Source organism: Oncorhynchus gorbuscha, unplaced genomic scaffold, assembly GCF_021184085.1.
Source record: "Oncorhynchus gorbuscha isolate QuinsamMale2020 ecotype Even-year unplaced genomic scaffold, OgorEven_v1.0 Un_scaffold_763, whole genome shotgun sequence".
Lineage (NCBI taxonomy): Eukaryota > Metazoa > Chordata > Actinopteri > Salmoniformes > Salmonidae > Oncorhynchus > Oncorhynchus gorbuscha.
Window position 1 is genome coordinate 113893 of NW_025745554.1, and position 21966 is coordinate 135858.

Consider the following 21966-nt stretch of genomic DNA (forward strand, 5'->3'; position numbering starts at 1 on the left):
GTTACCATCACTACTATACTATAGATATCAACACTGTCCTGTACCAGCCTGCTACCATCACTACTATACTATAGATATCAACACTGTCCTGTACCAGCCTGCTACCATCACTACTATACTATAGATATCAACACTGTCCTGTACCAGCCTGCTACCATCACTACTATACTATAGATATCAACACTGTCCTGTACCAGCCTGCTACCATCACTACTATACTATAGATATCAACACTGTCCTGTACCAGCCTGCTACCATCACTACTATACTATAGATATCAACACTGTCCTGTACCAGCCTGTTACCATCACTACTATAGATATCAACACTGTCCTGTACCAGCCTGCTACCATCACTACTATAGATATCAACACTGTCCTGTACCAGCCTGTTACCATCACTACTATAGATATCAACACTGTCCTGTACCAGCCTGCTACCATCACTACTATAGATATCAACACTGTCCTGTACCAGCCTGTTACCATCACTACTATAGATATCAACACTGTCCTGTACCAGCCTGCTACCATCACTACTATAGATATCAACACTGTCCTGTACCAGCCTGTTACCATCACTACTATACTATAGATATCAACACTGTCCTCTACCAGCCTGCTACCATCACTACTATACTATAGATATCAACACTGTCCTGTACCAGCCTGCTACCATCACTACTATACTATAGATATCAACACTGTCCTGTACCAGCCTGCTACCATCACTACTATACTATAGATATCAACACTGTCCTGTACCAGCCTGTTACCATCACTACTATAGATATCAACACTGTCCTGTACCAGCCTGCTACCATCACTACTATAGATATCAACACTGTCCTGTACCAGCCTGCTACCATCACTACTATACTATAGATATCAACACTGTCCTGTACCAGCCTGCTACCATCACTATTATACTATAGATATCAACACTGTCCTGTACCAGCCTGTTACCATCACTACTATAGATATCAACACTGTCCTGTACCAGCCTGCTACCATCACTACTATAGATATCAACACTGTCCTGTACCAGCCTGCTACCATCACTACTATAGATATCAACACTGTCCTGTACCAGCCTGCTACCATCACTACTATAGATATCAACACTGTCCTGTACCAGCCTGCTACCATCACTACTATAGATATCAACACTGTCCTGTACCAGCCTGCTACCATCACTACTATAGATATCAACACTGTCCTGTACCAGCCTGCTACCATCACTACTATACTATAGATATCAACACTGTCCTGTACCAGCCTGCTACCATCACTACTATACTATAGATATCAACACTGTCCTGTACCAGCCTGCTACCATCACTACTATAGATATCAACACTGTCCTGTACCAGCCTGCTACCATCACTACTATAGATATCAACACTGTCCTGTACCAGCCTGCTACCATCACTACTATAGATATCAACACTGTCCTGTACCAGCCTGCTACCATCACTACTATAGATATCAACACTGTCCTGTACCAGCCTGCTACCATCACTACTATAGATATCAACTCTGTCCTGTACCAGCCTGCTACCATCACTAATATAGATATCAACACTGTCCTGTACCAGCCTGCTACCATCACTACTATACTATAGATATCAACACTGTCCTGTACCAGCCTGCTACCATCACTACTATAGATATCAACACTGTCCTGTACCAGCCTGCTACCATCACTACTATAGATATCAACACTGTCCTGTACCAGCCTGCTACCATCACTACTATACTATAGATATCAACACTGTCCTGTACCAGCCTGCTACCATCACTACTATAGATATCAACACTGTCCTGTACCAGCCTGCTACCATCACTACTATAGATATCAACACTGTCCTGTACCAGCCTGCTACCATCACTACTATACTATAGATATCAACACTGTCCTGTACCAGCCTGCTACCATCACTACTATAGATATCAACACTGTCCTGTACCAGCCTGCTACCATCACTACTATAGATATCAACACTGTCCTGTACCAGCCTGCTACCATCACTACTATACTATAGATATCAACACTGTCCTGTACCAGCCTGCTACCATCACTACTATACTATAGATATCAACACTGTCCTGTACCAGCCTGCTACCATCACTACTATAGATATCAACTCTGTCCTGTACCAGCCTGCTACCATCACTACTATACTATAGATATCAACACTGTCCTGTACCAGCCTGCTACCATCACTAATATACTATAGATACAGTCTTCATACAGACTGAACAGCAGAAGACTGGTTTGGAGTTAGACTTACTTGGGTCGAGACGGATGGACTGTCTGGCTGCGTACCATTGAGGATCTGAGACAGGTAGGGGGAGAGACCAGACAGGTAGAGGGAGAGACCAGACAGGTAGGGGGAGAGACCAGACAGGTAGGGGGAGAGACCAGACAGGTAGGGGGAGAGACCAGACAGGTAGGGGGAGAGACCAGACAGGTAGGGGGAGAGACCAGACAGGTAGAGGGAGAGACCAGACAGGTAGAGGGAGAGACCAGACAGGTAGAGGGAGAGACCAGACAGGTAGAGGGAGAGACCAGACAGGTAGGGGGAGAGACCAGACAGGTAGGGGGAGAGACCAGACAGGTAGAGACCAGACAGGTAGAGACCAGACAGGTAGAGACCAGACAGGTAGAGGGACAGACAGAGAAAGAAGACAGACACACAGACAACAGGGGGGGTAAACTCTTTAGCTTTGAAATACTGTATATTGAAGTGAATTTAATTGCAGTGGAATGTGCTGCTGTGTGCTGCTGTGTAATGTCAATCTAAGGTTGTACTCACGGCTTTTGTGGAACATAGACTTGATCTCCCCAATAGTGGCATTTGGCTCAACCTGCAAATCAAGAGAGATGAGTGGGATACACCCCTCCCCCCTCCTCCTCCTCATTGCCCTTTCATGTGATTACCAGTAAATTTAGCTCTCGCTCTGGCCACACCCCCTGGGTACTGAGTATCAAACAGCTGGCATTATCACCACACACACACACACACGGCATAACTATAACAGACACATACAGCGCCAAAACACACACACACACACACACACAGTCAAAGCCACACCGCAACAACAATCCCAAAAAGACAAACTGACAAAAGACGTACACACAACCATTTAACAGCGGCCACTCCCAGATTGATGCCAAGTCTGGAGGTTGAAGGGCTTGCGCTGAACCCTGTTCCCCCAGCCAGACTGCCTCGTCCTGGGGGCTTAGCCCTCACATACCCCCCTAACTCCAGTCAGCAGGGACTGGATGGTTCTGCCCAGCCATGGGCCACTATAGCCAATACTAATCGCCGGGCAGAGGAACAACGGACAGTCCTTACTGGCTAGTTGATAAGGTCTAGGTGTTTGTACAAAGACTGTATTGAAGGTGGGTCACAACAGTCAAACTGAAAGGTCCTAAACACTGGACTCCCCACCAGGCTGCTCCATTCTTTTTGACATCCTGACAACATTCACCAGACATTCTACTACTACTGTCTTTGTCTGTGACATCAGAGGTCTTCCCTCAGACATTCTATTCTCTTTATGACATCACTGAGGTCTTCCCTCAGACATTCTAGTCTCTTTATGACATCACTGAGTTCCTCTCCAGACATTCTAGTCTACTTATGACATCATAGGTCTTCCCCAGATATTCTACTCTCTCATGACATCACAGATTCTATTTATGACATTGCAGGTCTCCAAGATATTCTAGTGTCTTCATGACATCAGAGGTCTTTCCCAGAGATTCTACTCTTTATAAAATCAAAGTATTCTCCAGACATGATTTCATCACAGAGGTGAGGTCTTCAAGAGATTATAGTCTACTTGTGACATCACAGGTTTCCCCCAGACATTCCAGTCTCTTTATGACTTCACCCCAGACATTCTAGTCTCTTTATGACTTCACCCCAGACATTCTAGTCTCTTTATGACTTCACCCCAGACATTCCAGTCTATTTATGACTTCACCCCAGACATTACAGATCATTTACTAGACAACATCAGATTAGAATAACTCTATTCAACTCCACCAATATAAAATTCTAATAACCAAATCAAATACTCACTCCCACATCAAAGCCCTACTTCAGGAATCTCTATTTTCCAGGGTGCCGCAGTCTAAAGTGGGGGATGACGTGGCCATGGAAACTGTGTTAAGCTGAGAACAGGTCTCAGAGCAGTGGTAATCCTGCGAGGACGTGACCTGATACCTTGCAGCTCCTGTATGCCCTACTAATATCACACTAACACCATACAGAACCTAATACAGTGCTATTAAACCTATAACACCATGATAAACCTAGCTAGGTGTTAGACCTGTCATTTAACCATCAGACTATAACACCATGATAAACCTAGCTAGGTGTTACACCTGTCATTTAACCATCAGTCTATAACACCATGATAAACCTAGCTAGATGTTACACCTGTCATTTAACCATCAGTCTATAACACCATGATAAACCTAGCTAGATGTTACACCTGTCATTTAACCATCAGTCTATAACACCATGATAAACCTAGCTAGATGTTACACCTGTCATTTAACCATCAGACTATAACACCATGATAAACCTAGCTAGATGTTACACCTGTCATTTAACCATCAGACTATAACACCATGATAAACCTAGCTAGGTGTTACACCTGTCATTTAACCATCAGTCTATAACACCATGATAAACCTAGCTAGGTGTTCCACCTCTAAGCCATAAGAATGATAGTTCACTACAGTCCTAGGTAGTACTGGTCACGATGGGCCGTTCTTGCTCAGACAAGGCTTAACTACTTCAGGTTGCACCTGGAGCTACACAGCACTATACAGACTGCCTGGGCTCAGACAGACAGACAGACAGCACTATACAGACTGCCTGGGCTCAGACAGACAGACAGACAGCACTATACAGACTGCCTGGGCTCAGACAGACAGACAGACAGCACTATACAGACTGCCTGGGCTCAGACAGACAGACAGACAGCACTATACAGACTGCCTGGGCTCAGACAGACAGACAGACAGCACTATACAGACTGCCTGGGCTCAGACAGACAGACAGACAGCACTATACAGACTGCCTGGGCTCAGACAGACAGACAGACAGCACTATACAGACTGCCTGGGCTCAGACAGACAGACAGACAGACAGCACTATACAGACTGCCTGGGCTCAGACAGACAGACAGACAGCACTATACAGACTGCCTGGGCTCAGACAGACAGACAGACAGCACTATACAGACTGCCTGGGCTCAGACAGACAGACAGACAGCACTATACAGACTGCCTGGGCTCAGACAGACAGCACTATACAGACTGCCTGGGCTCAGACAGACAGACAGACAGACAGCACTATACAGACTGCCTGGGCTCAGACAGACAGACAGCACTATACAGACTGCCTGGGCTCAGACAGACAGACAGACAGACAGCACTATACAGACTGCCTGGGCTCAGACAGACAGACAGACAGCACTATACAGACTGCCTGGGCTCAGACAGACAGACAGACAGCACTATACAGACTGACTGGGCTCAGACAGACAGCACTTCTGACCTGAGTACAGTGGAACGTCCTACATTAGACTAATAGTCCTATCTAGCCTGCACCTGTTGCACTATTAAACACAGAGACACACAGATAGACGTACACACACAGATATAGACGTGTGCCCCCCCCCACACACACACAGTATTTGTGAAGAGGTCTTACCTTGTCCAGGAAGCAGAGTTTGTCCTTGGTCTTGGCATCCAGAATCTCCACCTCAAAGAAAACCACAGCTTTCTTAGCCTTCTTAGCTTTGGGCCGTTTAACAGTGGGTGCTGGCACCCCTGGGACACTCCCCGGACCAGCCTTTTTGTGGGTAGCCCCCTCTAGTACTACGGTATCCATATCCACACTCCTCCACCACTAGCCTCTCTATTTAATCCCTTTGTCTGAAAAAAAAACCCCTTTTTCTCAAGTCCCTCAGTTTGAACAGAGAGAGGAGAACGGGGGCGCCTGGTTTCAGCTGTGGAAATAAATCTCTCTCCCCCTCGTTCGCTCTGTCGTTTTCCCTCCCATCCCTCCCTCCCTCCTTTCTATCATTCTGTCACACCCCCCTCTCATTCCTTCTTCCCTGGCACGCTGGTTGCTTTATTTAACCCCACCCCCACACAGCCCTGCTCCCCTGTGAAGTCATGTACAGCAGGGAGCAAAGTTTATAGAACAGTAAGAAAAGTTGATGCATTCCTGTGTTGAGTTGATTTTGACCCCCCCCCCACTAAGATACCAGAGAACCCCCCCCTCCCCACACTAAGATACCCGAGCACCCCCCCTCCCCACACTAAGACACCCGAGCACCCCCTTCCCAGTCTAGAAGGAAGTATGTGTCGTCAGTCCCCCCCCCCCCCACAGCTAAATAAAAAGCTCTGCGTAAGCAACCCTCTCCCTGCCCTCATCCCCTCCACTCCCGCCACGCCACACCCTCCCTCCCTCCCCTTCCCTCCACACCCTCCCTCCCTCCCTCCACACCCTCCCCTCCACTCCACACCCTCCCCTCCACTCCACACCCTCCCCTCCACTCCACACACACACACACACACACACACACACACACACACACACACACACACACACACACACACACTGAGATCATGTGACACTTATACTGCACACAGGTAGACTTGATTAAATTAATTATGTGACTTCTGAAGGTAATTAGTTGCACCGGGTCTTATTTAGGGGCTTCATAGCAAAGGGGTTGAACACATACACCACTTTTACATTTTTTAAACAAGTAATTTTTTAAATTTCACTTCACCAATTTGGACTATTTTGTGTATTTCCATTACATGAAATCCAAATACAAATATATTTAAATTACAGGTTGTAAGGCAACAAAATAGGAAAAACGCCAGGGGGTGAATACTTTTGCAAGGCCCTGTAGAGTTGTATGGTTTTATAAACTGTGAAATCAATTGTTTTTGTTTGATATACATTTTAAAGTAAAAAATCTGAGTCTGCGCAATTCCATTACTGTAGAACTGCCCATTAAATGATGCTTTGTAGTCCACACACACCAAGCCAGGCATGGCTAGGATTTCTCTAGCTATTTAAACCCCCCATTCCATCTTCCTCAGTCTATATAAAGAACCCCCTGGGATAACAGTCTTTCCTTGTGCTGGGGGTCTAAAGCAGTACTGGACAGACAACTGTCATAGCTGGGGTAGTGTTATGGTAGTGTTATGGTAGTGTAGTGTTATGGTAGTGTTATGGTAGTGTTATGGTAGTGTTATGGTAGTGTTAGGGTAGGGCTTGTTATGGTTGGGATGGGGTAGTGTTAGGGTAGGGCTTGTTATGGTTGGGATGGGGTAGTGTTATGGTAGGGCTGGGGTAGTGTTATGGTAGGGCTGGGATAGTGTTAGGGTAGGGCTGGGATAGTGTTAGGGTAGGGCTGGGATAGTGTTAGGGTAGTTTTAGGGTAGTGTTAGGTTAGGGCTGGGGTAGTGTTATGGTAGTGTTAGGGTAGTGTTAGGGTAGGGTTGGGGTAGGGCTGGGGTATTGTTATGGTAGTGTTAGGGTAGGGCTGGGGTAGTGTTATGGTAGGGCTGGGGTAGTGTTATGGTAGTGTTAGGGTAGGGCTGGGGTAGTGTTAGGGTAAGGCTGGGATAGTGTTATGGTAGGGCTGGGATAGTGTTATGGTAAGGCTGGGATAGTGTTATGGTAAGGCTGGGATAGTGTTATGGTAAGGCTGGGGTAGTGTTAGGGTAGGGCTGGGGTAGTGTTAGGGTAGGGGTAGTGTTAGGGTAGGGGTAGTGTTAGGGTAGGGGTAGTGTTAGGGTAGGGCTGGGGTAGTGTTAGGGTAGGGCTGGGGTAGTGTTAGGGTAGGGCTGGGGTAGTGTTAGGGTAGGGGTAGTGTTAGGGTAGGGGTAGTGTTAGGGTAGGGCTGGGATAGTGTTAGGGTAGGGCTGGGATAGTGTTATGGTAGGGCTAGGGTAGTGTTAGGGTAGGGCTGGGGTAGTGTTAGGGTAGGGCTGGGGTAGTGTTAGGGTAGGGGTAGTGTTAGGGTAGGGGTAGTGTTAGGGTAGGGGTAGTGTTAGGGTAGGGCTGGGATAGTGTTATGGTAGGGCTAGGGTAGTGTTATGGTAGGGCTGGGGTAGTGTTATGGTAGGCCTGGGGTAGTGTTATGGTAGGCCTGGGGTAGTGTTATGGTAGGCCTGGGGTAGTGTTATGGTAGGCCTGGGGTAGTGTTATGGTAGTGTTAAGGTAGTGTTATGGTAGGGCTGGGGTAGTGTTATGGTAGAGCTGGGGTAGTGTTAGGGTAGTGTTATGGTAGTGTTAGGGTAGTGTTATGGTAGTGTTATGGTAGTGTTATGGTAGGGCTGGGGTAGTGTTATGGTAGGGCTGGGGTAGTGTTATGGTAGGGCTGGGGTAGTGTTATGGTAGTGTTATGGTAGTGTTAGGGTAGTGTTAGGGTAGTGTTAGGGTAGTGTTAAGGTAGTGTTATGGTAGGGCTGGGGTAGTGTTATGGTAGGGCTGGGGTAGTGTTATGGTAGTGTTATGGTAGTGTTAGGGTAGTGTTAGGGTAGTGTTAAGGTAGTGTTATGGTAGGGCTGGGGTAGTGTTATGGTAGGGCTGGGGTAAAACGTGGGGTAAAACGTGGAGCTCTAGAGTAGGACAGCATTGGAACTAGCTAAATTCAAGACTCGGGTAGTAGTGCAGGTTGGAGGAGTTCTGTGCTGCCATGACTGAGTGGGGAAGACAGAGGGATTCGTAGAACACTCCAGTTCATTATAGTGCACTAATAGTAATAGGTCCCCTCCCTCTCTACAGGTTGACAGAAACAGAGGGATTCGTAGAACACTCCAGTTCATTATAGTGCACTAATAGGTCCCCTCCCTCTCTACAGGTTGGCAGACGGTGTATCTCCTGTCTACTGGACTCTGGCTCCTGGCATCTCCACACCGTTCTTCTCACTGACACACAGGTCAGTGTTAATGATTAGTGTTATTTACTGGTTGTTCCAGCACAGAAATGCACTGTGAGCTTAGCACAACGTTCTCTACGGACAGACCTGATGATGATGTAGTGGACTAGCAACTGATCTACAGTCAGGTATATTCTACCACCCGAATGGTTAATATTAGCATTGTGCGTATGGTAATCTGATCCTAGATCTGTGGTATGGTGGATTGAGTGTCCATCTTCACCCAGTGTGTGTTGTTGTCAGTGCAGCGAGGCAGCAGGTGTCATGCCTTGGTCTATATTTACTATTACAGTGCTTTGGCTCCACCTTGTGGATATGTGTTATAACTACATCAGCAGTGATTTTGTGTTGTGATGAATGTATTCATTGGAGATCATTTGGATTCAAGATGAATGCAGACAGTAATGCAGACAGTAATCTGGTTGATTGTTAGCAATCCTTCCCTGATGGCCAATGACGCATTGATACAGGCCCAACATTTATTCTATAGTCAAATGCACCTCTTACCAGTGCAATAACATGTCTATATTGGGCTTCCTGCAGACTAATCTAGATATTACTGTAGCATGCTGGTATGTCAGCTTTACGACGGCCTCCAAGAGTTCTGGACCTTTCCGGCAGAACACTAGGTTACATTGTAGCAGGCAAGCGGCTCCCACTGGTCGGGGCTGGAACCCACTGGTCGGGGCTGGAACCCACTGGTCGGGGCTGGAACCCACTGGTCGGGGCTGGAACCCACTGGTCGGGGCTGGAACCCTTGGGGCTGGAACCCACTGGTCGGGGCTGGAACCCACTGGTTGGGGCACTTCTAACTCTACACAACTCCCCAAACTGGCTCCTTCACATCCTGTCCATTGGGTTTGGTCGGCACACCTGCTGTAGCTTCAGTCCTGGTAGCCATGACAACACCTGCTGTAGCTTCAGTCCTGGTAGCCATGACAACACCTGCTGTAGCTTCAGTCCTGGTAGCCATGACAACACCTGCTGTAGCTTCAGTCCTGGTAGCCATGACAGCACCTGCTGGAACTTCAGTCCTGGTAGCCATGACAACACCTGCTGTAACCTTCAGTCCTGGTAGCCATGACAACACCTGCTGTAGCTTCAGTCCTGGTAGCCATGACAGCACCTGCTGTAGCTTCAGTCCTGGTAGCCATGACAGCACCTGCTGTAGCTTCAGTCCTGGTAGCCATGACAACACCTGCTGTAACTTCAGTCCTGGTAGCCATGACAACACCTGCTGTAACTTCAGTCCTGGTAGCCATGACAACACCTGCTGTAGCTTCAGTCCTGGTAGCCATGACAACACCTGCTGTAGCTTCAGTCCTGGTAGCCATGACAGCACCTGCTGTAGCTTCAGTCCTGGTAGCCATGACAGCACCTGCTGTAGCTTCAGTCCTGGTAGCCATGACAGCACCTGCTGTAGCTTCAGTCCTGGTAGCCATGACAGCACCTGCTGTAGCTTCAGTCCTGGTAGCCATGACAGCACCTGCTGTAGCTTCAGTCCTGTTAGCCATGACAGCACCTGCTGTAGCTTCAGTCCTGGTAGCCATGACAGCACCTGCTGTAGCTTCAGTCCTGGTAGCCATGACAGCACCTGCTGTAGCTTCAGTCCTGGTAGCCATGACAACACCTGCTGTAGCTTCAGTCCTGGTAGCCATGACAACACCTGCTGTAGCTAGCTGGCCTGCAGTCTAGAAAGCGGTTTTAAAATCTGACTGTAGGAGGATTAACTCCCCTCTAGACACTGATATAAAATCAGGTTGTATGCGATTACCCCCAAATGGCTAAGGTTAGGTTTAGTGGGGGTTAATCTGCTCCTAGATCTGTGTGTATTGGGTCTGAGAGAGCCACAAGGACAACACATGTAGAGGTAAATGTCTATGGGTCTGTCTGCCTATACAGCCATGAGAGTGAAGGTGGTTATGTGTTTCAGAGGACATAGTAACTACCATTATTGCCTGTTTGCTATGAATTTAACACAGTAACACAGTGGGCTGTGATATGATTAAATATACATCTTTGCATGCAGCCTTTCTTGCTCACCATATAACTTTGTCTCGTATTTGTGATTGAAAACCCTAAGTCGACGAGGCTATGTGCAATAGGAGTTTAGATTTAAGCTAGGCCTAGTTGTGTCATCACTTTACTCTCCTATATGCAGATCAACAGACTGTCAAGTCAGTCTGATATGAGACGCAGTGGCCTCTTTATGTTCATACAGTAAAGTAGTGTAACGGTCAACACTTCTACCCAAGAGGCTACATTATTGTACGACACGACACGACACTCCCCACAAGGTTAGATTTGTTGCGCACTTGACTGTTCACCTGCAATGATAGATAGTCTCGCTGCCCCGCAATGAAGCAACAATGTCGAGATAAGAACTCTTTTGCGTTCCAATCCACCAGCGGCGGCACAGCCTAGTTTATGCATTGTGAGAAAACAACGACTGGTATATAGATACATAAACTAGTAACCTATCTGTTTGGTTGGTTTGCTATTTATTGTGAAAGTAGAAGTGATAGGCTATATCCATGATATGTGAATTGCAGGCAAGTAGACTACAAGTTGGACCAGAGAGTCCACAAGCACACCACACCACCCGGGCTGGAGGCTTTGACATCCGAGTGAGCTCGTCTCTGTTCTCCAGCGTTTCCTACCATCCTAAATCTGACCGTCGGGAAACGAACTGACAATCTTACAACACCGGTAATGAAACAGCTAGAAATATAATGTACAGAATCCCGATTAAAGGTTTCGAGTTACAGCGGATACTATCTTACCTCGTAATGCTTCATCTTGGCAGTTTGTGCTCGCTCTCATCCAAGGTGAGCGACGGGTCGTGCCTTCCAATCAGAGCAAGAGGAAGCAGTGATGGCTTTCAGGTACCCAATTGGTCCAATGATTGGGAAGTCCAATGGTTACCTATTTAATATCACGTCCAATCAATGTGTCGGAAAGCTAAGTAGATATGCCGTACTTCCCGTACTGTAGCCAATGGGGGAGTAGATTCAAAAATGGAGTGATTCGTTTGGACAAATGGGAGATGCGGGATAAATTGTATTAGCGGGTGATTATGTTAGTAAATCTTACGTTATCAACACCAGGGCAAGCTACATACTGACTTTACAGATCAGCAATTTTACTTCGTAGATTACTGACTGTTATATTGGGCATAATGTGTCAGCGATGGTTTTCAAAAGCAGCAAGGCTGTTTGCCAAGGACAGGCCTGGACCTCTTTGTGGGCATTTGACCAAGAAGAGGCTAGTAAAAGTTGAAATAACGTAATTATTTAAATAGATAACCTAACGCATAGTACCTATAAACCTGAAGCATAGCGAGGACTACACCTATAGTTCCAACAAACGGGACAGACAAACCACATTATGAGGGAATCAGTTTTGTTCCGGGGATCCATATAGGTTTTCCTCTGCGCAGTTTGCAGACATATTGTAAGAACATTCTGTTCACTAACACGAATCTTAGTACGTTTGATACGTCCAGGGAGTATAAACAAGTCTATATACGATGTCAGCAAAAACAAGGCAATGGTGGCAAAGTAAATATAATATAGCAAGTAAAACACTGGAATGGTAGATTTGCAGTGGAAGAATGTGCAACGTAGAAATAAAAAGAATGGGTTGAGTTTCGGCTCGACTACAGAGGCGTGTCCTGTGGAACTGTCAAACTCAGTGACGCTCTGTTAGCCGTGATCGGTCCCAGGAACTTTCGTCCGACAGGAGTTGAACTGCGTTCAGACTCTTCCTGATGCTGCTAGAAAATTCTCGAAATTTCTGCGCGGATATAAACTAGAATGGGTCCCAAGCGGAGCTGACAGAACTGTAGCGTTCTTCAACAGTAAGTGTACAGTTCAGGTTAGGCTTCAATACGTTTAAGTACCATTCCATAGATATACTACCTGCAACCGGACCAGCGCATTTAAAGAGAACTACCCGTCTACATTGTGCGAATTTGATTGGCAGTCAGCACAGGCTCAAGCAAGGGAAATTTAAACTATTTCTCGCAGCTATTCGGAATTAACACACCGACAGCTACATGGTCAAAATGGGTAAAGACTACTATAATGTTCTGGGCATACAGAAAGGGGCGACGGAGGACGAGATCAAGAAGGCTTATCGCAAGCAGGCTCTGCGTTACCACCCGGATAAAAACAAGTCTCCCAAAGCCGAGGACAAGTTTAAAGAAATAGCTGAAGCTTATGACGTTCTGAGCGACCCAAAGAAAAAGGACGTTTACGACCGATTCGGGGAAGAAGGTACGTGTTTTATTGACCAGACACGACATGTTATTGTTAAAAGTGCTGAATAAATACACGTTGTTTTCCGAAGTACTTTAGTTAGGTAGGCCTATCGGAAACGATTTCAAAGCTGCGATTATAAAGATGTAAAGCTGAATCATTGTCGCTGGATATTTAGATTAGTTTTACGGCGAAAAGGCATTTCAAGATCTGTCTCAAGAACCTGCCTCTCTTCCTCTGATAATCTACTATTCTTCAGTGTTGCTGAAATCGTTGTATTTCTAGTGTTCTGACGCTTTGGGCCACAGATGTTCCAAAAACAAACGCTATATACTTCTAACAAACCAAGCAATAGCTCATAAGCCTTCCCTTCTCGGCCTGTGAGCAACAGTTTATAAGCCTACATTTCTTAGCCTATGTGAGCTATATTTTATAACGAGAAAGGGCAAGACACAGCAGGTTTATCGCATCTATCAGTTTTCCCCCGTTCTCCATTCTCCAGATTGAGCTGCAAGGGATTCGCGAGTTCCAACAAGAATCCCTTGCAGCACAATCATAAGAATGGAGAAGGGGGGAAACAAACTGCTAGATACAATAACACTGTAATAATAACACTGCACGCCAAGAGCGGAGCGGCGAGGGAGAGGTGCGCGCCCACTACTGGAAGTTTCGGGCGCTGACGTCACAGCGGGGCGGAGCGTTTGTCTTTGCCAGTTTGGCGCTAGCCTGCCAGCAAGTTTCTCAAACGACAGATAGTGTGGCTGTGTACTCCTTAGTATGTGAAATGGCTAGCTCCTTAGCGGTGGTGCGCGCTAATAGCGTTGCAATCGGTGACGTCACTTGCTCTGAGACCTTGAAGTAGCGATGGTTAACGATGCTTTGTGGTGACTATTGTTGATGTGTGCAGAGGGTCCCTGGTTCGAGCCCGGTAGGGGCGAGGGGATGGACTAAAATTATACTGTTACACCCGGTTACAACGGTGCTGCTGTGTTCTTATCAGTTGTCTTCAAAGACCAGTCTAGATAACTCAAAGGTCAAGCTGCATCATTCCGTGAATAGCAACAGACATTGTAGACCACAGGAGGTTGGTGGCACCTTAATTGGGGAGGATGGGCTCATGGTTATGACTGGAGTGGAAGTGGAGGAATGGTATCAAATACATCAGACACATTGTTTCCAGGTGTCTGATGCCGTTCCATTGCTCTGTTCTGGCCATTATTATGAGGCAGCCTCCCTTCCATCTCTACACACAGTGTTCCTCCCTTCCATCTCTACACACAGTGTTCCTCCCTTCCATCTCTACACACAGTGTTCCTCCCTTCCATCTCTACACAGAGTGTTCCTCCCTTCCATCTCTACACAGAGTGTTCCTCCCTTCCATCTCTACACAGAGTGTTCCTCCCTTCCATCTCTACACAGAGTGTTCCTCCCTTCCATCTCTACACAGAGTGTTCCTCCCTTCCATCTCTACACAGAGTGTCCCTCCCTTCTATCTCTACACAGAGTGTCCCTCCCTTCTATCTCTACACAGAGTGTCCCTCCCTTCTATCTCTACACAGAGTGTCCCTCCCTTCTATCTCTACACAGAGTGTCCCTCCCTTCTATCTCTACACAGAGTGTCCCTCCCTTCTATCTCTACACAGAGTGTCCCTCCCTTCTATCTCTACACAGAGTGTCCCTCCCTTCTATCTCTACACACAGAGTGTCCCTCCCTCCTATCTCTACACAGAGTGTCCCTCCCTCCTATCTCTACACAGAGTGTCCCTCCCTCTATCTCTACACAGAGTGTCCCTCCCTTCTATCTCTACACAGAGTGTCCCTCCTCTACACAGAGTTCTATCTCTACACAGAGTGTCCCTCCCTCCTATCTCTACACCCTCCCTCCTATCTCTACAGAGTGTCCCTCCCTCCTATCTCTACACAGAGTGTCCCTCCCTCCTATCTCTACACAGAGTGTCCCTCCCTCCTATCTCTACACAGAGTGTCCCTCCCTCCTATCTCTACACAGAGTGTCCCTCCCTCCTATCTCTACACAGAGTGTCCCTCCCTCCTATCTCTACACAGAGTGTCCCTCCCTCCTATCTCTACACAGAGTGTCCCTCCTCTACACAGAGTGTCCCTCCCTCCTATCTCTACACAGAGTGTCCCTCCCTATCTCTACACAGAGTGTCCCTCCCTCCTATCTCTACACAGAGTGTCCCTCCCTCTACTCTACACAGAGTGTCCCTCCCTCCTATCTCTACACAGAGTGTCCCTCCCTCCTATCTCTACACAGAGTGTCCCTCCCTCCCTCTACACAGAGTGTCCCTCCCTCCTATCTCTACACAGTGTCCCTCCCTCCTATCTCTACACATGTGTCCCTCCCTCCTATCTCTAGGAAATCTCTACACAGAGTGTCCCTCCCTCCTATCTCTACACAGAGTGTCCCTCCCTCTGGATCTATCTCCCTCCTATCTCTACACAGAGTGTCCCTCCCTCCTATCTCTACACAGAGTGTCCCTCCCTCCTATCTCTACACAGAGTGTCCCTCCCTCCTATCTCTACACAGAGTGTCCCTCCCTCCCTCCTATCTCTACACAGAGTGTCCCTCCCTCCTATCTCTACACAGAGTGTCCCTCCCTCCTCCTATCTCTACACAGAGTGTCCCTCCCTCCCTCTACACAGAGTGTCCCTCCCTCCTATCTCTACACAGAGTGTCCCTCCCTCCTATCTCTACACAGATCTCTACACAGAGTGTCCCTCCCTCCTATCTCTACACAGAGTGTCCCTCCTCCCTCCCCCTCCCTCTCTCTACACAGAGTGTCCCTCCCTCCTATCTCTACACAGAGTGTCCCTCCCTCCTATCTCTACACAGAGTGTCCCTCCCTCCTATCTCTACACAGAGTGTCCCTCCCTCCTATCTCTACACAGAGTGTCCCTCCCTCCTATCTCTACACAGAGTGTCCCTCCCTCCTCTATCCCTCTCCTATCTCTACACAGAGTGTCCCCCTCCCTCACAGAGTGTCCCTCCCTCCTATCTCTACACAGAGTGTCTCCCTCCTATCTCTACAGAGTGTCCCTCCCTCCTATCTCTGTCCCTCCCTCCTATCTCTACACAGAGTGTCCCTCCCTCCTATCTCTACACAGAGTGTCCCTCCCTCCTATCTCTACACAGAGTGTCCCTCCCTCCTATCTCTACACAGAGTGTCCCTCCCTCCTATCTCTACACAGAGTGTCCCTCCCTCCCCCTCCCTCCTCCTACACAGAGTGTCCCTCCCTCCTATCTCTACACAGAGTGTCCCTCCCTCCTATCTCTACAGAGTGTCCCTCCCTCCTATCTCTACACAGAGTGTCCCTCCCTCCTATCTCTACACAGAGTGTCCCTCTCCTCCCTATCTCTACACCCTCCCTCCTATCTCTACACAGAGTGTCCCTCCCTCCCTCCCTCCTATCTCTACACAGAGTGTCCCTCCCTCCTATCTCTACACAGAGTGTCCCTCCCTCCTATCTCTACACAGAGTGTCCCTCCCTCCTATCTCTACACAGAGTGTCCCTCCCTCCTATCTCTACCAGAGTGTCCCTCCCTCCTACACAGAGTGTCCCTCCCTCCTATCTCTACACAGAGTGTCCCTCCCTCTCTATCTCCCTCCTATCTCTGACAGACAGAGTGTCCCTCCCTCCTATCTCTACACAGAGTGTCCCTCCCTCCTATCTCTACACAGAGTGTCCCTCCCTCCTATCTCTACACTCTAGAGTGTCCCTCCCTCCTATCTCTACACAGAGTGTCCCTCCCTCCTATCTCTACACAGAGTGTCCCTCCCTCCTATCTCTACACAGAGTGTCCCTCCCTCCTCCCTCTCTACACAGAGTGTCCCTCCCCTCCTATCTCTCCTACACAGAGTGTCCCTCCCTCCTATCTCTACCCTCCCTCCTATCTCTACACAGAGTGTCCCTCCCTCCTCTATCTCCCTCCTATCTCTACAGAGTGTCCCTCCCTCCTATCTCTACACAGAGTGTCCCTCCCTCCTATCTCTACACAGAGTGTCCCTCCCTCCTATCTCTACACAGAGTGTCCCTCCCTCCTATCTCTACACAGAGTGTCCCTCCCTCCTATCTCTACACAGAGTGTCCCTCCCTCCTATCTCTACACATCTCTACACAGAGTGTCCCTCCCTCCTATCTCTACACAGAGTGTCCCTCCCTCCTATCTCTACACAGAGTGTCCCTCCCTCCTATCTCTACACAGAGTGTCCCTCCCTCCTATCTCTACACAGAGTGTCCCTCCCTCCCTCCTATCTCTATCTCTACACAGAGTGTCCCTCCCTCCTATCTCTACACAGAGTGTCCCTCCCTCCTATCTCTACACAGAGTGTCCCTCCCTCCTATCTCTACACAGAGTGTCCCTCCCTCCTATCTCTACACAGAGTGTCCCTCCCTCCTATCTCTACACAGAGTGCCTCCCTCCACAGAGTGTCCCTCCCTCCTATCTCTACACAGAGTGTCCCTCCCTCCTATCTCTACACAGAGTGTCCCTCCCTCCTATCTCTACACAGAGTGTCCCTCCCTCCTATCTCTACACAGAGTGTCCCTCCCTCCTATCTCTACACAGAGTGTCCCTCCCTCCTATCTCTACACAGAGTGTCCCTCCCTCCTATCTCTACACAGAGTGTCCCTCCCTCCTATCTCTACACAGAGTGTCCCTCCCTCCTATCTCTACACAGAGTGTCCCTCCCTCCTATCTCTACACAGAGTGTCCCTCCCTCCTATCTCTACACAGAGTGTCCCTCCCTCCTATCTCTACACAGAGTGTCCCTCCCCTATCTCTACACAGAGTGTCCCTCCCTCTCTCTATGTCTCTACACAGAGTGTCCCTCCCTCCTCTCTACACAGAGTGTCCCTCCCTCCTATCTCTACACAGAGTGTCCCTCCCTCCCTATCTCCTCCCTCCTATCTCTACACAGAGTGTCCCTCCCTCCTATCTCTACACAGAGTGTCCCTCCCTCCTATCTCTACACAGAGTGTCCCTCCCTCCTATCTCTACACAGAGTGTCCCTCCCTCCTACTCCTATCTCTACACAGAGTGTCCCTCCCTCCTATCTCTACACAGAGCGCCCCTCCCTCCTATCTCTACACACAGAGCGCCCCTCCCTCCTATCTCTACACACAGAGCGCCCCTCCCTCCTATCTCTACACACAGAGCGCCCCTCCCTCCTATCTCTACACACAGAGCGCTCCCTCCCTTCTATCTCTACACACAGACTCATTGTTTCCACAACCATGGGTGCCACTGCACATAGGAAATGTTTACACAACATATATTATTATTATTATATATTGAAAGAAGTCTGGACCAGAGCCACAAATGTTTAACCCTCCCTCCCTCCCTCCCTCTACACAGAGTCCCTCTCTCGCTCCCCTCCTGCTCCCCCTCCCTTGCTGCCTTCCTCCCTCCCTCCCTCTCTCTAGAGTCCCCTCCTCCTAACCTCCCTTGCTGCCTTCCTCCCTCCCTCCCTCCTCTCTCAGCTCCCCTCCTGCTCCCCTCCTTGCTGCCTTCCTCCCTCCCTCCTCCTCTCCCCTCCTGCTCCCCCTCCCTTCCTGCCTTCCTCCCTCCCTCCCTCCCTCTCCTGCTCCCCCCTCCCTTCCTGCCTTCCTCCCTCCCTCTCTCCTGCTCCCCCCTCCCTGCCTCCCTCTCCCTCCCTCCCTCCCTCCCTCCCTCCCCCTCCCTCCCTCCCTCCCTCCCTCCCTCCCTCCCTCTCTCGCTCCCCTCCTGCTCCCCTCCCTTCCTGCCTTCCTCCCTCCCTCTCTCGCTCCCCTCCCTTCCTGCCTCCCTTCCTGCCTCCCTCCCTCCCTCCCTCTCCTCTTCAGGGTTGAAAGGAGGAGGCCCCCCAGGAGGAGGGGGTGTTCCCGGGGGCCCTAGTTTCAGCTACTCCTTCCAAGGCGACCCCCACGCCATCTTCGCCGAGTTCTTCGGGGGCCGGAGCCCCTTCGACCAGTTCTTCACCCGAAACGGTGGGGGCCCAGATGGGGACAACATGGACACTGACGATCCCTTCGCCCGTTTTGGGATGGGGGTGGTGGCATAGGGGGTTCCCCCTTCCTTCAGCACAGGGATGGGGGAGGGGGATGGGGGGCAGATGGTTGAGAAGCACCAGGACCCACCCGTGCTCCACGAACTCAGGGTGACCTTAGAGGAGGTTGGTTGGTTGACTTATTTTATTTGACCATTCAAGGTATCCATATACACACAGCACATCATACAATGTAAAAAGTTTTGTAGGATAACACCATAAAGCCTCGTTTCCATCGTGGTCTTTTGTAAAGGTGCTCTCAGGCTGCACTAAGAGAATGAAGATATCCCACAAGCGGCTGAACGCAGACAGACGGACCCTCCGGATGGAGGACAAGATCCTGGAGGTGGAGATAAAGAAGGGATGGAAGGAGGGGACGAAGGTCACCTTCCCTAAAGAGGGGGACGAGACGCCGACTAACATCCCGGCAGACGTGGTGTTCGTGGTCAAGGATAAGCCACACCCGGTGTTCCGGCGAGACGGCTCTGACATCGTTTACCCCGCCAAGGTCTCCCTCAGAGAGGTAAGGCAGAGTCATCTGAACTTTAACTAAACTAAAGATACTTTGTTTTTACACAATCCTCTCCAAGTGCTCGCTAAACAAATTGATAGCACTTAGAATGACTCATTCTTGAACCTACAGACAGCTGTTTGCATGTAGACTAGAGTGATGAAGTGTAACATCTCTCTCCCCCTCTTCTCTCTCTCTCCCCCTCTTCTCTCTCTCTCCCCCTCTTCTCTCTCTCTCCCCCTCTTCTCTCTCTCTCCCCCTCTTCTCTTCTCTCTCTCTCTCTCCCCCCCCCCTCTTCAGGCGCTGTGCGGCTGCACGGTCATCGCCCCACGTTGGACGGCAGGACAGTAACCGTGACAACAGGGGACGTGGTGCGTCCGGGGATGAAACGACGCATCACAGGGGAGGGGCTTCCTCTGCCCAAGCGGCCCGATCGCCGCGGTGACCTGCTGGTGGAGTACGAGGTGGCGTTTCCGGAGAGACTGAGTCAGAGTGCCAAGGAGACCATCGCACAGGTGCTTCCACCCTTGTCCTGATGGCTATAAACTATGAACGTCTTCAGGACAAAACTGACGGAGCAGACGAACAGTGAAAGGCATCATGTGGCTGTCCTCCCTATCGACCAAAGAACGTTTATCACCGCCATTTTCTGTTCCTTTCCAGACGATTCTGTGTTGAATCGCCATCGTTCGTCGACACCCATCAGGTGACCTACTGCGCACGGCCAACGCTCGTTACGGTGTCTCTTGACCTTTAGTTGAGGAAACTGTCACTCTGGACCTCGTGAGTCCACTTCAGAACCACTAGTGAACTGAGGAAACTGTCACTCTGGACCTCGTGAGTCCACTTCAGAACCACTAGTGAACTGAGGAAACTGTCACTCTGGACCTCGTGAGTCCACTTCAGAACCACTAGTGAACTGAGGAAACTGTCACTCTGGACCTCGTGAGTCCACTTCAGAACCACTAGTGAACTGAGGAAACTGTCACTCTGGGCCTCGTGAGTCCACTTCAGAACCACTAGTGAACTGAGGAAACTGTCACTCTGGGCCTCGTGAGTCCACTTCAGAACCACTAGTGAACTGAGGAAACTGTCACTCTGGGCCTCGTGAGTCCACTTCAGAACCACTAGTGAACTGAGGAAACTGTCACTCTGGACCTCGTGAGTCCACTTCAGAACCACTAGTGAACTGAGGAAACTGTCACTCTGGACCTCTGCTGCCATGTATCTATACTAGGCGTTTAGGTATCATGGGTTGGTTTCATGTATCTATACTAGGCGTTTAGGTATCATGGGTTGGTTTCATGTATCTATACTAGGCGTTTAGGTATCATGGGTTGGTTTCATGTATCTATTCTAGGCGTTTAGGTATCATGGGTTGGTTTCATGTATCTATACTAGGCGTTTAGGTATCATGGGTTGGTTTCATGTATCTATACTAGGCGTTTAGGTATCATGGGTTGGTTTCATGTATCTATACTAGGCGTTTAGGTATCATGGGTTGGTTTCATGTATCTATACTAGGCGTTTAGGTATCATGGGTTGGTTTCATGTATCTATACTAGGCGTTTAGGTATCATGGGTTGGTTTCATGTATCTATACTAGGCGTTTAGGTATCATGGGTTGGTTTCATGTATCTATACTAGGCGTTTAGGTATCATGGGTTGGTTTCATGTATCTATACTAGGCGTTTAGGTATCATGGGTTGGTTTCATGTATCTATACTAGGCGTTTAGGTATCATGGGTTGGTTTCATGTATCTATACTAGGCGTTTAGGTATCATGGGTTGGTTTCATGTATCTATACTAGGCGTTTAGGTATCATGGGTTGGTTTCATGTATCTATACTAGGCGTTTAGGTATCATGGGTTGGTTTCATGTATCTATGGGTTGGTTTTGGTTTCATGTATCTATACTAGGCGTTTAGGTATCATGGGTTGGTTTCATGTATCTATACTAGGCGTTTAGGTATCATGGGTTGGTTTCATGTATCTATACTAGGCGTTTAGGTATCATGGGTTGGTTTCATGTATCTATACTAGGCGTTTAGGTATCATGGGTTGGTTTCATGTATCTATACTAGGCGTTTAGGTATCATGGGTTGGTTTCATGTATCTATACTAGGCGTTTAGGTATCATGGGTTGGTTTCATGTA

At 48.7% G+C, this 21966-nt stretch overlaps 1 protein-coding gene and 1 pseudogene across 1 annotated transcript in view; one reads left to right on the forward strand and one right to left on the reverse strand.

Annotated features, from left to right (window-relative positions):
* Window positions 1-11910, reverse strand: part of LOC124019190 (very-long-chain enoyl-CoA reductase) — an 18184-nt gene extending 6274 nt beyond the window's left edge. Inside the window, exons 1-4 of the mRNA XM_046334576.1 lie at window positions 11777-11910; window positions 5738-5788; window positions 2819-2870; window positions 2294-2338 (exon numbers count right to left, since the gene is read on the reverse strand). Coding sequence (XP_046190532.1) covers window positions 2294-2338; window positions 2819-2870; window positions 5738-5788; window positions 11777-11791 — 163 coding nt within the window. The 5' untranslated portion in view covers window positions 11792-11910. The remainder of the gene's footprint in view (window positions 1-2293; window positions 2339-2818; window positions 2871-5737; window positions 5789-11776) is intronic.
* A 979-nt stretch (window positions 11911-12889) lies between these two features.
* On the forward strand, window positions 12890-21089 carry LOC124019187 (annotated as a pseudogene).
* Window positions 21090-21966: the final 877 nt, after the last annotated feature.